Source organism: Corvus brachyrhynchos, unplaced genomic scaffold (assembly GCF_000691975.1).
Source record: "Corvus brachyrhynchos isolate BGI_N302 unplaced genomic scaffold, ASM69197v1 scaffold22, whole genome shotgun sequence".
Classification (NCBI taxonomy): Eukaryota; Metazoa; Chordata; class Aves; order Passeriformes; family Corvidae; genus Corvus; species Corvus brachyrhynchos.
The window spans coordinates 4,939,207-4,955,447 of NW_008238355.1; the positions used below are offsets into that span (position 1 = coordinate 4,939,207).

Genomic DNA, 16,241 nt, shown 5'->3' on the forward strand with positions numbered 1-16,241 from the left:
AAACCTGTACCAAGAACATTTTTTTTTTTTTTTTTTTTTTTTACTCACTTGGCCACAGACTGGATAACTTTAGAAGATGTATCCTTAATATTAGTGAAAAATCGTTCTGTTCCACCCCTCAGAATATCAAAGAACCCTCCATAAGTCTGGTCACATTCCGCAACGGTCAGGCCTAGAGTAGTCGAATAAAAATAATTGTACTTTATTATGGAGCCCATTCCAGGATATGACTTAAAGTATATTGCCTATAAAGCTGGAAGGAAGTGAATACACATACAGGCTACACTTTGCTGTAAGGCTCACAGTTCTAAAGCTCTCCTTAACTATGACCTATGCAAAAAAATAGTACTTCCTGCAGTCAGGAGGTACTAGTGATATACCTAACACAGTGGTCAATTTGCTGTCTGTATTATGAGACAACAAGGTAAAAAAATTCTGCAAGTAAGGCATATGTTTCATATTGTCAATGCACCAAAACATTGCTTTGCTAAAGTATCAACATCTTAAAGTGCAGCTTATCATTAGCAGAACAACTTGTCTCCAGTAGACACACTTAAATGCAGAAAAAAGCAGCTGGAATAAGCTTAAGGTTTAAGCACAACATCCCAGATAGCACATCACAGCACAATATTCCTATTAACATCATTGCATACAACAAACAGTAGGCATTCTAGCACGAAACAGATGACTAGGCAGACTTTTGATTATAATTGCATTAGGAAGCTGGATTCTTCCACAGAAATAGATATACACATAATATTAGTGCTATAATTATTACCCAATATTAACATTTCCCCTGGAAAATTAATATCCATTGTCTCATTGACACTTCACCATAATTAATATCAAGCAAGAAATATCAAGCTGGAAGGAAAACTGAATACAATATGAAATAGTCCCTTGATATCTTCCACATTAATTGAAGTGCTTCATATTCATATGTAATAGTTAATATGGGTGCAGAAAGAGTAGTAAAAAACTAGATGTAAATAAACCTATCAAGCATCTTATTTTCTTTACTATATTAAGTATTTTCAACTGAATGTACTCTGGAATATCCATTTCTACAGAATAAGTACTTCAGCTTTTAAATGTGTAATTTGGAGACATGTTTTGGTTGATTCCATTTAGTTCTGCTAGCCCAACCTCTGTTTTTCCCAGATGGAACCCCAACTCCTTCTCCTCACCACTGATGTCCTATGGTGCAACCATCTCCTGACGTCTGGCCTGGACAATGCTCCCATAATCAGCAGGGCTCAAGGCAGTAGCAGCTATAGTGTTTCTAGTATCCAGTGCTGACTGGATAGTCACTAGACCGCATTTAGATCGAAATTAGTTTAGATTGAAAGACTGCTGCCTTTTCCCTTTCAGGCTGTCAGACATGGATTTTTTGGAAGTGAAAAACTAAATAGCTTTAGGCTACTATCGCTGTCAGATGCACTTCAAAATATCATGGTGGGGGGGTGGTCAAAAGCCTTTTCGGGCACGAGAGAAAAGGAGAGAGAGGTGGACCCAGACGCTTATGGAAGTATTTCTTCCTCATGTAGGATTTTTGCCATCTAAAATAAACACATGTGAGGTCAGCGACTTTCGAGCATTACTGAATTATTATGGTCCATAGCCAGAATCCCTACAATTGCTTCTGCACTTCTTTATTAAGCTCTCTCATGAAGCCAGACATAAAGCCCATTTTAGCACAAGGTGATACCAACACACCACAAACAGCTGCTATCTTTTTATGTTGTAACATATCTGATGTTAAATCAGATAAGCAAAGGCAACTCTTGTCATTTTTACCTCAGAGACTGTGTTGAACACAAACTCAGGATGTGTCCTGATTTCAGGACCTTCTTCCACAAGGTAATGTTTCAATTAAAATACAGAACTTGCAGATTTTTAACAGTTCAAATTCAAACTCCTTTTAAATGCTACTCTTTAGACAATGCACTTTCAGTATGGTTGCCGCATTGAATCAAAAAATTTTGAGGTTTAAAATAAGCTATTTTCACCTGTTTGTCATAACCTGCAGACTCTTCCTCTACAGCTCTTATCCTTTAGACTATTATTGTTTCTCATAGCCACACTTTCACCCAGTTTTAGTTCACTTATGTCAACACTCCTGCCTCTACAGGTCAATAGTGCACTTTAAATTATTTTCCATAGGAAACAATTTTTCTCTTGCACAGCAACGAACTTGAGAAATTCATATTTGCATGTATCAACATAAAAAGAAACCTTGCCAAAAAAAAAACATACAAGGCTAGAAGCAATCATATAAATGCCAAATAGCTAGTACTAGCGCAAAATACCTAAAACCCCAAATGACTTTTTTTCCCCCCCCACAGAAGATATGCGATTGTCTTTACACTAAAATGACATCTCTTTTTGAACATACCTGCATTGTACAAATTGTTGAGCTGCCCTGCAGGCTTGGAGCTCTGTGAAACAGAGGTCACAGATGTCCGAGACTGAGCATTGTTTCCATAGCCTCCATTCTGTTCCAGGAGCTAAGGAGAATAATACCCCAGATCAGTATTTTCTTGCTACTTTAGCCATCTTGCTATGCTTGGCAAATTACTGCTACTTGGTGAGAACAAGCAAACTGAAGCTCAGGACAAAGCCAGGAAGTTAAGATACACTAATTGACTCACCTGAAGTATTGTGCAAATTAAGCACTGAACAGGAGATGCTTAAGTGGGTTTCAAGTTAGTGCAGGCAGAGCCTTCATATATGAAATTTTTCTGTGCAAGTTAATTAGGATAAAATACAGCATGTCAAACAGAGTGCTAGCATACTAAAGAATAAACCAAGAGGATGAAAAGATTTTCAAAAAGGAGTAAGAAATACTAAATTCCCTTTAATGTCTCTGTTCTTTAAAGTGCATATTTTCAAAGGTCCTATCAATTCAACTGAACCTCAAAATAAATTAGTGCAAAATTTCCAAAAATACCGAGGAACAGGGGACCTGCTCTGAAATCTGTTAGTAAATGCACATACACTGCAGGGGACAGAAAGGAAGCCTAATCAATAATACTCCTTATGAGACATTTTTACCTCTGTGATGGGGGATTTAGGATTGACATTCCTAGCTGCTGCAATCTCCTGCAGTTGGTTCACAAGTTCAGTGATTGACAACCTCTCCTCTGGGTTCACCTTCAAAGTGGAGCCTAAAAGAAGGATATTCAGACAACGTAACAAACCATTCAGAGCTTTTCTCCCAACTGGTAATGATTTCTTCAAAACATTCCAGTGCAATAAGCAAATGCATGAACAGAGTGGAGAAACCGTTAAATCAGTATCTAAATATAATTTTCATAATAGTATCCATTAGAAAAAACCACAACACTACTTAGGGTCAATAATATTTCAAAGAATACACCTTAGGATCAGTTAATAAAGAACATCACAGGTAGCTTTGTGTCTAAACTGCTGGAGTCATATAAATTTCTGGATCAGTAATTAACACTTCCAGTAATCTATCTGAAATCTAAAGAAAATAGAATTTTTTAAGCAAGTTCAGAGAAACCAAATCAAAACACTAGTTGTGCCAATGGACTAATTCACATACTAAGCAAGACAATTAACAGAACTAAAAAAGCAATTTTCACATAAAATTTCATCATTTTTTATAATGGATTAAGATTATTAATAAAATGAGTTGCTGCAGTTTACTTTTTTCACCACCACGTCAATAACATTCAAGTATCAGTAAAACAATTCTCAATAACAACATGTATCTACAATGACACAGAATTAAACAACACTGTAAACTTACGAATGAGATCATGAAACACAGAATAGCGGGTGTCATTTTGTGGGATGACATATTTCCCATTGACTATGCGAAGTTTAGCTCCATCTTCAAATGGGTGTTGCCTAAAGCACAGCAAGTACAGGATACAGCCCAGAGCCTACAGAGATAAACAGAAATACTGCGTAGAATCATGGAGTCATTTAGGCTGGAAAAGACCTTTACAGTCCTTAAGTTCAAACGTTAACTCAGCACTGCCAAGTCCCCCATTAAACCACGTCCCTCAGTACCACATCTACATGTCTTTTAAACACCTCCAGGCATGGTAACTGCCCTGGACAGTCTCTTCCAATGCCCAGCAGCCCTTGCAGTGAAGGAATCTTTTCTAACATCCAACTTAAACATCCCCTTGCGCAACTTGAGGCCATTTCCTCTTGTCCTAACACTTGTTACTTGTGAAAAGTATTCCTGTCTATTTTTAAAAATCATTTTGAAGTCATTACAAGACTTCGCACGATACAAAAATGAGTAGTTTTGCCATATTGAACATGTTCAAGAACAGATTATTCCTTAAAACTAAGTTCAGAAGTTTTATTTCATATCTTCATCCTGTGCTGCAAGGAGACACATTTTATTTGTGAGAACAGAATTTGGTCTAACTTAGATACACTGTTACACAATACAACAGCTAGGTGATTATATAAGGGTTAAGCAAATTACTTAAATGACGCTAGGGAGACACACAACAATCTCTCTAAAACACATCTTCCAGTAAAGGTTTGAAGAAAACAAGCCCGAAATGACAGTCCCTTTATTTGCTACAGTCAGATGGCTACTCAGCTCTTGGAACAAATTAAATTTAAGATCATTTTCAGGTAAGTTCATTCAAGCCTCAAAAATCACAAAACCTGGACTACCACATCCTGGGAACTTCAAGGTTCCTTCATGTGTCTAACTTGACATTTATGTAAACTGAGAAGGGAACAACTAACAAAGACAGAAGTCAGTTTTGAATTCTAATCTCTAATCTAGGTGTTACGGATTAGCTAGGATAACTGTATCTGTTACTAAAGTAAATGTAAGTTGATACATATTTTTTCAAAAAAATTAAGATATGAAATATGCTGGCAGAGTTATACTATTGTAACAGAAACATGTTCCATGTCACCTATAAAAGTTTGATAATAAAGCACCCAATGCCTCCAAGCAACAGCTGTCACAATGAGTTGGAAAATTCCTCCTCAAAGTTTCTTCTGAAACCCAGTAAGTATGGCTGCTTAAGCATATGGGCTTTTATAGTCGCCACAAATAAAGCAAGCCATTTTAGATGTTACCCAAGAAAACTGCCCAATGCCTCCAGTCCTCTGTGTGCACCATCTCTAACTGCCCTTGGTTGTCAATTTATCCCAAGAACAGCTTCTAAGGTCTGAAGGTTATTGAAGTCTCCAAAACACTTAGTGAGTCTCTCAGTCCAGGGCCAGAAATAAAGTACATGTGTTAATTCTGTATGTTCCTGCACATTTTTGTCAGGCTGTTGAAAAAAACTCCCTATAATGTATACAGTGAAGCATCTGAGAGTCCACACAAACTAATCCAGCAGGGGAGTACAGAAAATAGCATCTACTCTTCCACAGAAATGCCTGCTTACAAAGCAGATCATCACTTACTTAGAGGAACAAAACTACTCCCTGTGCAGTCCAAGACACTCTGCAGTGATGAGGAGAGAGCCCCCACAGCCACACAGGAGAGAAAAGCACCAAGGCAATCAGTTGAACACACGGGAAAGGGAGGGCCACCCAAATTTGATTTTTGGTTCAATTGCTAGAGAATGTTTTTCATTTCCTTATTTTACCTGTAACCTAGCCAAAATTTATCACAGTTACAGTCCTATTTTAAACACCATCATTCAATTTGGCTAGAAGGCAACTTCAGGTGCAGCAAGGCAACTCCTCAAAGCCAACACCAACCACACAGCCTCAGCACCGCTACAGTTAACCAAAGAGCCCATTTCCAAGATGTTGTCCCAAAGTTGCATAGTCCCTCTACAGAAGTTACCTAGATCAGTCTGAGCACTCATATGCCAGAAGGTAAAAAAGCAGAACCATAAAGTGACCAAAAATAACTGGGAATAACTTTCTGACCTGCTACTGGGCCCTTACCAGAAACTAATTTAAACCTTCCTTAAGGAAACAGTGCAGTTTTTGGAGGGTTGATATAGTGTTTGGGGATTGAGGGAATAAGGAAGGGGTGGGATTGTTTGGAACAAATGAAAACATTGTTGTTTTTCCCCTGACTAGCTTCAGGCAACAAGCAGCACACAAAGTTCTACAGTACAGCTGCAGGATGACACCAAGATATTACACCGAAGTACTTTCTAAGTCAAATTGAACTACATGAAACCTACAGAGATTGTTCAGTTCACACTGAATTAAAACGTGCAGGATGTCTTGCATGGACCACTAAGATTTTTTAATTAGATATTGGTAAGGAGAACCCAACTTTGAAGTTTTGCTCCTTTACAAAACATTTCCGAAGTAAACTACTTTGCTCTTTCAGAAATCTTTGAGATTGAGAGGCTATGAAGGGCCTTTCAAGCAAAAGATAATCTCAATGAGAGAAAAATCACTTGACAAGGAAAAAGCCTGTCACTTAGTTGAATTTCAGGTCAGGAATTCACGTTAATTTTGAAAACATGTAACAAAAACATGTAGTTATTTGGATTTAGTGTTTATTTCCTGATCTTCAGACTTAGGTAGGAAATGTACAGAAAGCAGTCAGCCAAGTCTAAGAACCTTTAGTCTTATAATCGATACCTAATCACATCCCCATTGTGGAGTCAATGCAGTTGATAATTTCATCTGTCCTGCTGTTCCATGACAGACATTACTTCCTTTGTTTTTAAGGTCACACAGTGACAAGCACACAAACTCAAGAGTATTAATCACTCTACCTGCTTTCTTCGGGAAACTGCTTTGCTTATCCTAACCACAAACTACAAATCATTTATGCTTCTAGAGACAGAGCCATATTCTACTGCCAAATACTTTGCCCATTTTTATTGAACCCAAAGCATAAAGAAAAAGATATGAAACAACATGTTCCAATCCAGGCATGGTAAATGAAATAGATCTTCCCAAGATACAGAAGGCAACAATCACCATATTAACATACAGAGTTATTTTAAACAAAAAAATAAACTGCCCTTTTGAGTGAGGCTTTTATTAAACATATTTCTAGTTTGTCTTTAACTGGATGTAATCCTGGCTCAGACTGACAGTATTTTGTGCACGTTAAGTGACCAAGTGGTCAGAAAAATGTGTTTTACTTGGTGTTTCTTCACATGCCACAAGAACATCACCAACAGCTGTAGAAACCAAACAAGAGTATCCACAATATTTTGCAACTAATTTAATAAACTGAACAAAGTTCTAAGATTCCATATGAAAACTTTTAAAGCACCAGCATCACATTTTCTCAATATGTCTTTCGACACATTGCCCATACAGGTAAGAACTGAACAGCTTGACATCTGCCTCTGTAAAAAACACTCCGTAAACTAAGTCCCTAAGAACTACACTACTGGGGAGTACCTCAGTACTGCAATATTATGCAGCCAGAAAAGGTACAATTGAGGATTTAATATTTACCTTTAATTCCCACTACAGATTTTTAGTGAATGGGAACAGCTTATCATCCTTTCTATACAAAGCATGAATGACCTCTGCATCGTTCTCATCCTTGCTATCTGAGTATTTTAGCTGCATGCCATACCTCAACATAACCATTTTGAACTCAGCAGTAGGCTGTCCCAGGATTATATGCATAGCAGAGTATGAAAGGCAAGAATTTGAATCTAAGGACTCTAAGAATTCTGGATTTATGGTGGCAAGTTCCAGCTAGGCAACAGTTCCAGTGAATGTTAGGGAAGTTCAGCACTGCCTCTCAAATGGAAGTCAAGCTTGATCTGGGAGAAAACCTTGAACAGTATGTCTCATTCCTTTAACATTTAGATACGGTCCATACTATTTACATTGATTTAAGACAGCATCCTACATTTATTTTGGTGCTTTAGTTATTTAATCAACAAACTAACATGAAGCCTGCAAAATCAGTTTCACTATGACGTGAGCAATTATGATGCAGCAAGAAAAAAAAACTTCTTACCCAAATGTCCTGCTTTTCACCAATTGGAAAATTTGAATACAAGTCTATCATTTCTGGTGTCCTGTACATTGGTGTTGTATTCCTTGTGATCTGGAGAAAACAGACCTTATTGAAACAATCTTGAACAATGAGCTCTAACAGCATTCAACCAAGGAAACAGCTCTCCATGTAGAATAGATAGTACCCTAAATTTTAAAATTAATTTCAGAAACACTTGTCAAGGAAAAAACCATCAATTTAATCCTGCAATAGTCACAACAGCTTTGACATAAGGTCAGATGAAGACAGTAGTACTCAAATAACATTGCGATAGCCAAGAGCCCTCCCAAACAGCAAAGCACATAACGTGACTGTTCTAAATGAGGCAAAAATGGATAGGAACACTGATACCAAAAATTAACAATAAGCCAATAAGTGAATTCATGCTCCAGTATGTCTCTCTCTTTCTCAGTACACTTAATGACAGTGCAGACACATCCAAAGAGAAATTCTGGTCGTAAGGACACCTGAAGAGACTTTTTCTACCATCTTTTTGCATAGACTATACAAGACAGTGGGTACAACATCATAATTTCACCAGAAACCAGTGCAGTGCTTTCCAAGAATGCCAGACTGCAAAACAGGGGACTTTTAAAGAGATTTGTGATGTCTGAAGTTGCACACATGAACTTAGGAGTATTTCTCCTGTTGATGTACTGCATTAGATTTACCAGCATTACTCTCAACTCTAAGAACAAAAGTACTTTGCAAAAGCACACTGCACGCTAGACTTGGCCACTGTAGTCCAAGGCACTGTAACGTTGCCCATTCCTGTTCTGCTGAGCAGATTTGCCCCTCCTTTATCTCTCATTCAACTGAGAAAAACAGATCAGAAGGAAGATGCGACAACCAGTGGCACAACCAGTCTGGCACAACCAATTTCTTGTCAAGAGCACAATTAGAAGAAGTTCTAGTAATCACTTCTATTTTCACAGCAAATTGCAGAATGGACACTGACCATGCTGAAGCAGTGTTTCTATATGTAGCTACAGAACACAAGCTTTAAGTTTAACTGCAGACAGCTTTTGAACTCCAGCAGAACAAATACAAACCCAAAACTTTATAAACAACACTCTAACTGAAACAATCTTCAGTTGTCTTAGAAGCCTCATGAATTAATACCAGATTAATACTAACAGTTAAATTATGCCACTGTTGTTATTAAAATTAAATCACATTAAAATAATCTCACCTCTTCTTCAACCAGTGCTCTCTTCTGTGCAGACCAGTTGTAGTCAGGATAGTAAGCTATAGTTGTAGCACTACCGAAGTCACAAAGTTTAATTGTCCCCTGGTTACTAATAAGCAAGTTTTCCACCTTCAAGAAGATGTAGAATAATAGATTAAAAAATGCATCTTTTTTGCCCTGTATGCTAAGACACACGTTTTTACACATCATCTTACTTGTGCATACATATAAAAACTAATCACTTGAGCCAAAAATACTGTTTACAGGAGAACACAGATTTCTTACAATACTGTAGTTTTATAGGGTAGCAACATAGCCAAATTTTAAAAGGAAGCACCAAGCACACCATGAGCAGGAAACATTCAGGAGAGCAAGAAATAAACCCCAGGGGGAAAAAAATAATTTCATTAGAGCCTAAGAATAGGCCAGATTTTCAGATGAGAACTTGTAGAAGCAGTGTCTTAGAATCCAAATGTTTTCAGGCATAAAATTGAACACTTTTAGCTTAACTCCAGTGGAGCGGAGGTTAGAATTGCTAGAGACACAAAAGAGGAAGGTACTAGTAGAGAAGCAGGCTGCTAGGAGACACCCATGAAGAGGCAGCTGTCACCTGTACAGAGACAGAATACAGCTATTTGAGGACCATGTGTTGCCTGAATAGTTTATCATCCATTATCCCTGCCTTTTTCTACTACATAAATTCCAACCTTCCTGTATTGTTAATTGAACATGGAAGAAACTTAAGGAAAGAGTAAATGTATTGGGCAGATGTACTTGGAATGATAATCACTGAAGGGCTGAAAAATGAAATTTGTACCTCTGTATAATGTTAGGAAAAGGGATCAAAGTTAATTGGCTCAAAACTTTTGATTTACAGTTGTCTACGCTGCTGACCTTAGTTTAGCCTGCTAAAAAGGGTAGCACAGTTAAATGATCCCTATTTGGCTCCTGGCTGTAGTAAGGCCTCTGCCACTTGGAGCACAACAATCATTTAACCTTGCTTTGCAGTCTCTGCAATATGATACCAACACAAAACCAAATTCCTGTCTTTTCCCATGTTTTATCTCTGTCAGGAACATACGCTCCTTGAGAAGAAAAAACAGTTACTGAATTACAGCATTAGCTCAACATCTATGAAAGAAATACAGATTTTACTTTTTCTTTTCCCCAGAAGAAAGATGCACCTTTTCTACAAGCTAGGGACGGGCTTATAGAAATTTCAGTGACAAATGATTAACATGTCTTTGACATGACCTCACAACCTAAAAGCCTGTTCAAAGCAAAAAACGGTATGAAGAAAAAAAAAAAAAAAAAAAAAAAAAAAAAGGAGTGCTCTGTCACAAAAACTAGGTTTATATTTATGGGCTATACTAACAGCTAACATCAAAGTTGTCATCAAGAGTGTTGAAAACACTTAACACATTAACTTCTAAAAGAGTGGTCTTATTTTCCTTTCCCCAAAATAACTGACTACATGCTTATTTAAGGAGGAACGAATTTTCCTATTTTTATATTCAAATGAAATCACATCAGGCTGGATACAGACACATGTGAAATTCAGACACTGTTCCAAGAGTAAGAATCTTCTCTCTCTTATTTTATGTTAATGAAAATTCAAATATATTCATGGTACAGCAGAATCTCACTGATGATTAGGGCTTCTTCATCTAAGTGAACAAGTGAAGGTGGAACCCTGTCTTCAAAATACAAAATTCAAACTCAGGTAAGTTCTTTCCAATCCCCAAAGCTCTTACGGGTAGAACACCTTTTACAGCATAACCCTATAGACTCCAGGTGAAAGCTACTAAAACAAGCAAACACAAAAACAAACAAACACAAAAACCCTAAGAAACAAGATCTAACATGAATTATGCCTAACAAATTTTAAAATTCAACTTAAAAACAAGCACTGAAGTACAATGCAAGTTGCCAGTTCTAAAACTAACAGCTTACTACACATTCTCAATGGCAATGCAATCCTTCACAGATAATTCAACATTCTTCTCTTTCAAAGCTTTCTCTCTTCTAGTAAGATACCTATTTATCCAAGAACTGCAGTTCCCCAGTTGTAACTGGCTATTTTATCAAACACATACTTAGGCTAACTCAATCAGCAAACGTGATACACTACTTTTCTGCCAGCTTGTTTCAGACAGAGTACAAGCAGTTCTTAACCCCAAGCACAAGGAAAAGATGTTGTTTGAAGAGATGCAAGTATTTCAGTGATGGACTTCACTAACTCAGTTGTGGCAAGGCAATAGATCTAAGCACCATGCTCAAGAGTCGTTTTTAACACTGATCCAGCCCAAGAGGCTCCTTTGTTGTCTAGAAGTTCAGCCTTTATTTAAATATTGTAACGCACCTTTAAGTCTCTATGGATAATAGGAGGCTTCTGCTTATGCATATGCTGCACTGCTCTGCAGGTTTGATAAAAGATCTTCAAAACTGTGTCACAAGAGATGGGTCCTTTGGATTCTACTTTCTTTAAGAATTCCACCAGCTGTCCTGCAGGAAATCAGAGAAATTCACATAACCACACAGAGAACACTGCAAATTCTCAAAACCTGACACAAATAGGCCCTTGTCAAGAAAGATTTACAGTCGTGAGTTGCATTTAATAGATATTCTGAAAATGGCAAGTCCACACTGACTACAGTGACAAAAGAATGAGACCTCTAAGAAACTACTCCTATTCTTCCTTTCTCTGACTAGTCTCCAACACAAAAAACTTAATGATTACCTCATATTTAAGACAAGGTTAAACTGTAGTCTAAAAAACCATGATCTTTATCCTATAAAAGATAAGGTTGAACTCTAGCTCCACTGAACCATGCTATCTTCTACAGTCATTCAAAGCTTGTAAGTTAACAAGCAACCTGTGCAAAACAGCTGCCAGAAGCTATGTGGTCTGCTGGGAAAAGAAATAAAGTTTACCTTTACACAGCTCTGTAAGCAGAAGGAACTCTCCCTGCCCCGTGTCTGATTCTTCTTTTCCTATAGATGCTGCAGAACAAAACTGGACAATGTTGGGATGACCTGAAAGTTTTTTCTGGAGATAACACACTCAAGGAAGATGACTGCCAAGTTCATTGATACTACTACATCCAGTAGTCCATTTGAAATGTCAGCTTAAAACCACAGAAAGCATAAAAGCTGCAATCAATACCCTAAGAAAAACAGGAAAATCCATGCCTTTGCTGAGAAAGCAGCCTAAGGTAATGTAATAAAAAGTCAAGACAAAGTATTTTAAAAGTCCTTGTGATTACAGCTTAGAGGAAACTGGACTCAATAACAGGTCTAGTGCTTTTTGTCTTTTGACAGTGACTGCAAGACCCTAGCATGAGCAGCAGGGAGGGACATCTTGTAATTATCTGCTACTTCTCCGGATGGCTGACCAAGAAAGGGCTATTGTCTCCTCATCTATCTTTCCCAAGGAAGTATTAAGCATGCCATCCTTCAATTTTAAGTAATTAAAATAAAGTTCAAAAGAATTAGAGGTCTAAAAGCGCAAGGAACTTATCCTCCCATCACTGGTAATACTCTTCATGCTAAAACCTTTATCATGTTTCACTTCCAGTTCAAAAATTCGAGGTATCGTTTTTGAGCTATGCAAAGGGGAGTACAGTGTAAGTGATCTCAGCTCCTGCCAGTGGAAGTTATGTTGCATTATGTCTGTGTGTGCATACACTGAGACTCATGCCTATGAGACAAAGACAATCTATTTACAGGATGCATTCACCAAGTCTGAAGAGAGAAAAGCAAAGATTGTAAGTAGAACAAAGCTATTACAAAAGAGCAAGTTGGATCCATGCAATTTGCATGAATCTTATCTTACACATCTCTCCACAACCTTCTATTCAGAGCTGCAGGAATTAATTGCATTTCACAGTCTTATCTCAGAAAGTTCGCAACAATTAACCCTTCATCATGTTGTACACATGCTTTCATGACTCTGAGTTGTGAAAAACATTCAAAGAACATTGACATTATCTTGCCAAGAGTAAAGAACTCAGAGTATATAGAAAATATATAGTGCTATGGTACTCTGTTCTTGGAAGTGAATTTCTAGTAAGTGATGTTTAGGCTAAGATTTCGCCAAACATATCAGCAATCATAAAAATAAATGTTTGAGTAGCTTAAATTAAGATCAGTGGGTTTGCCTGCTAATTCAAAATGAAGCTGAATACACAGAGTGGAACACATCAGCATACCAGAGCTACTCACTGACTCTTGAAACAAACTGAGGGTCTAAGAGGAGCCAGGCCAAGGAGAAAGTATTGAATTTACTAAAATCAAGGATTGAAAATACTTTGAGATTACATTATACCCTACTATCTGACTGAAGACAAGAAGAACAGCAAGGACACTGAGAAACATCTGCTTCTTGTTTCTGATGCATGTAGTCTACTGAAATTTCTTCCTTAACATCCAGCATTACTTCTTAAAGCCAGATGTATCCAAGCAGAAATTAATAAACATTCAGAGTAAAAGCAAAGAGCAATAAATTGAGTGCATCTAAGTATCATCTGAATAGTCAAAAGGTCTCCTGACTACATTCATAGGGCTTCAAGAAAGCCCAAACAAGAATTTCACTTCTTGCTAGAGGTACGTGGCACAGTCTACACCAGCTACCAGAACTATCTGCACACACTGTATTACAGCAATTTTTGACGAACAGAACTCTGGATGTTGGTACCAGATTCATGACAAACCATGAACCCAGACCTCCAGAACATCAGTCCTCTTAGGCAGTGTATGGCATGAAAAAAAACAGAATCTGTACAGCAGTCCTTTGTTTCCCAAAAATATCAGACAGTTAAATATATTACAGAAAAGGATACCATAAAACAAACTTCCTGAATGATGGCTTTGTTCTTTTCCTCTTCATTAGACAACAATCGCTGTCAAAAAAACCAAACAATTGAGAAGACAAAGTTACTAAAACTTACAGAATAACAGTGCATAGATTTTTTTTCACAGAATACGAAGGATGAACTATAGTCAAAAACCTGAGGAACTGTAATGGGGCAGTAAACAGAGCTGGCTTATTGTCCATTTTGACATTCTGCCATAAATAATACCCAGTTTTCCAGTTACCTGGACTATTCAGGTTTAGTGGTAATTGAGCAGTTATAAGTTTTGACACTCTTCGAAGTAACAGCTCTGACAGTTCTGATATATAAAACACTAAAGTCTCTTGGCTGCAGCATTGTGGGCTAACAAGGAAAGATTCACCTTCTGTCTGAAATATTCAGCAACAACCTTCAACTCACTCTAGACAAAACTCCTCCAAATTATGTAGCCCAACTTTTTCAATGGTACTTGAGTAATCAGTAAAAAAATTAAGCATTACTCTTTCTAGTATTACCGGAATTTGCAGTCAACATTTGACTACAATCAGCCTGAGCATTTGCTACAAAAGTACCAGTTTTACAGAACAGAGGAAGTATTGTAATGGTTCACCTTTTACCTGTTATTTTTTAATGGGGCTAGTTCTAGGGGACCTTTTGAACACATATAGTATATGGCTTTGGTCACATGCTTTGTTACTGTAGGATGTGGCATGAAATGGAAAAAAACAATCTTATTACTGGTGGTATAATGCGATCTTACCTCTCTCACCCCTCATACAACTACCCTGTTTACAGCTGATTACCAGAAGCCTCTTGAAACCAAGAATCCAGAGAAGTATCTCTAAAAAGTACCAGGCTGAATGTTTAAACAATGAGTGAAAGTTTGGAGCATTACTTTTAACACTAATTAAACTTACTCCTAAAGCAAGAAGATAGGCTAAATCTGCTTCTGACGAGTGAAAGAGATCCCTGCACCCCACTTCAGGTAACTGAAATTTTCTTTTTACCCATGCAAAAAAAATGTTTTGGACTGGGTCATGAATTTCTAGATCAAGTGAAAAATAAAGACCAGTGGCACCTAAAAGACCAATTCCCATGTTTGTCATCTAAGTATGAAGTGCAGGGTTCTACCTGGAATGACTATTCTAAATAGTGGGCTACAAACATCACTAGTATACTGGATTTTTCCAAGTTACTTGTTCAGTAGCATACATCAAGGATTAACTGTCATGCTAAAATGTCAAGCTAAAAGACAGACCTTATAAACCTATAGTAAATTAATTTTACCTTCAAAGCATAATCTTTCCCACTTCCAAGATCTTGAGCTTCATAGACAAAAGCAAAGCCCCCTACAAGAAGAAGGCACATGAAGTTAGTTTTAATTTCAATATTCAGGTACATCATTCTTTTTAGTCTAATAGAATAAATACATGAATTTAGATACATTTCTGAATGTACCAAGCACACATTTTTCAGCATCTGGTCAAGATTTCTGGTTACCTGCACATGAGAGTTCAAATACTCGATTCCTTTCTTGTATATATGCCAAGAGCACACCGACATTGTTACTTTCCTGCATTTTGTTAAGTCTGCATATGCAGATTTCTTATTAAGCCATTTTTTAAAAAAGATCCTTATAAAACTAAAATCCAGTACAGCCAATATTACCTGATAATTTCAATTAAACTTTTTGGTATTACACTGCTAACACATCCTATAAAAGCAGCAATAACCAAGAAAGATAAGTGTTAAACATGCACCTCCTATTTTTAAAACAATTGTCTTTCTTCAAGCTTCGTATTAAAAGCAGAAGGCATTTTAAAGCACTGAAGCACACATTCCAATAAGGGTAATATTGTTACTAAATTGCAATGTGTTATTCCATAAAATATTTTCCTTCCGGCTCCTTTTGTCAAACTGTTTTCTCAAACACTTCCCTTTGCTCAAGAACAGTGTGCAAACCGCACTGAGATAGCAGAAGTTTGAGAGTACATAACAAGCTTAAAATACACATTTTTACTTCAGTGATTGCACCCTATTATCAAGTACTGAAGTGCTAAACAAGAATAAAGTTCATCAAATTTTGCAGATTTCCAGAGAAAAGCCGGTGGTATCACACCTGGTTAATTCCTACTTCATTGCACCTGCTTTATAGAGAATCCAACTGCTATGGTCTACAAGCTCACCTTTTACAACTATGCTCCTCTCAAAACATCAGCTTCAAGTAAGTTTCCCATTCTGTCAT

General features: G+C 37.2%; 1 protein-coding gene across 1 annotated transcript in view; it reads right to left on the reverse strand.

Moving 5' to 3' along the window:
- The window catches only part of GAK (cyclin G associated kinase), a 56,587-nt gene extending 41,190 nt beyond the window's left edge, over positions 1 to 15,397 (reverse strand). Inside the window, 10 exon segments of the mRNA XM_017735334.1 lie at positions 49 to 172; positions 2,396 to 2,507; positions 3,055 to 3,167; positions 3,776 to 3,911; positions 7,916 to 8,005; positions 9,147 to 9,272; positions 11,506 to 11,648; positions 12,078 to 12,192; positions 13,985 to 14,044; positions 15,284 to 15,397. Of these exon segments, the coding sequence (XP_017590823.1) occupies positions 49 to 172; positions 2,396 to 2,507; positions 3,055 to 3,167; positions 3,776 to 3,911; positions 7,916 to 8,005; positions 9,147 to 9,272; positions 11,506 to 11,648; positions 12,078 to 12,192; positions 13,985 to 14,044; positions 15,284 to 15,397 (1,133 nt within the window).
- Positions 15,398 to 16,241: the final 844 nt, after the last annotated feature.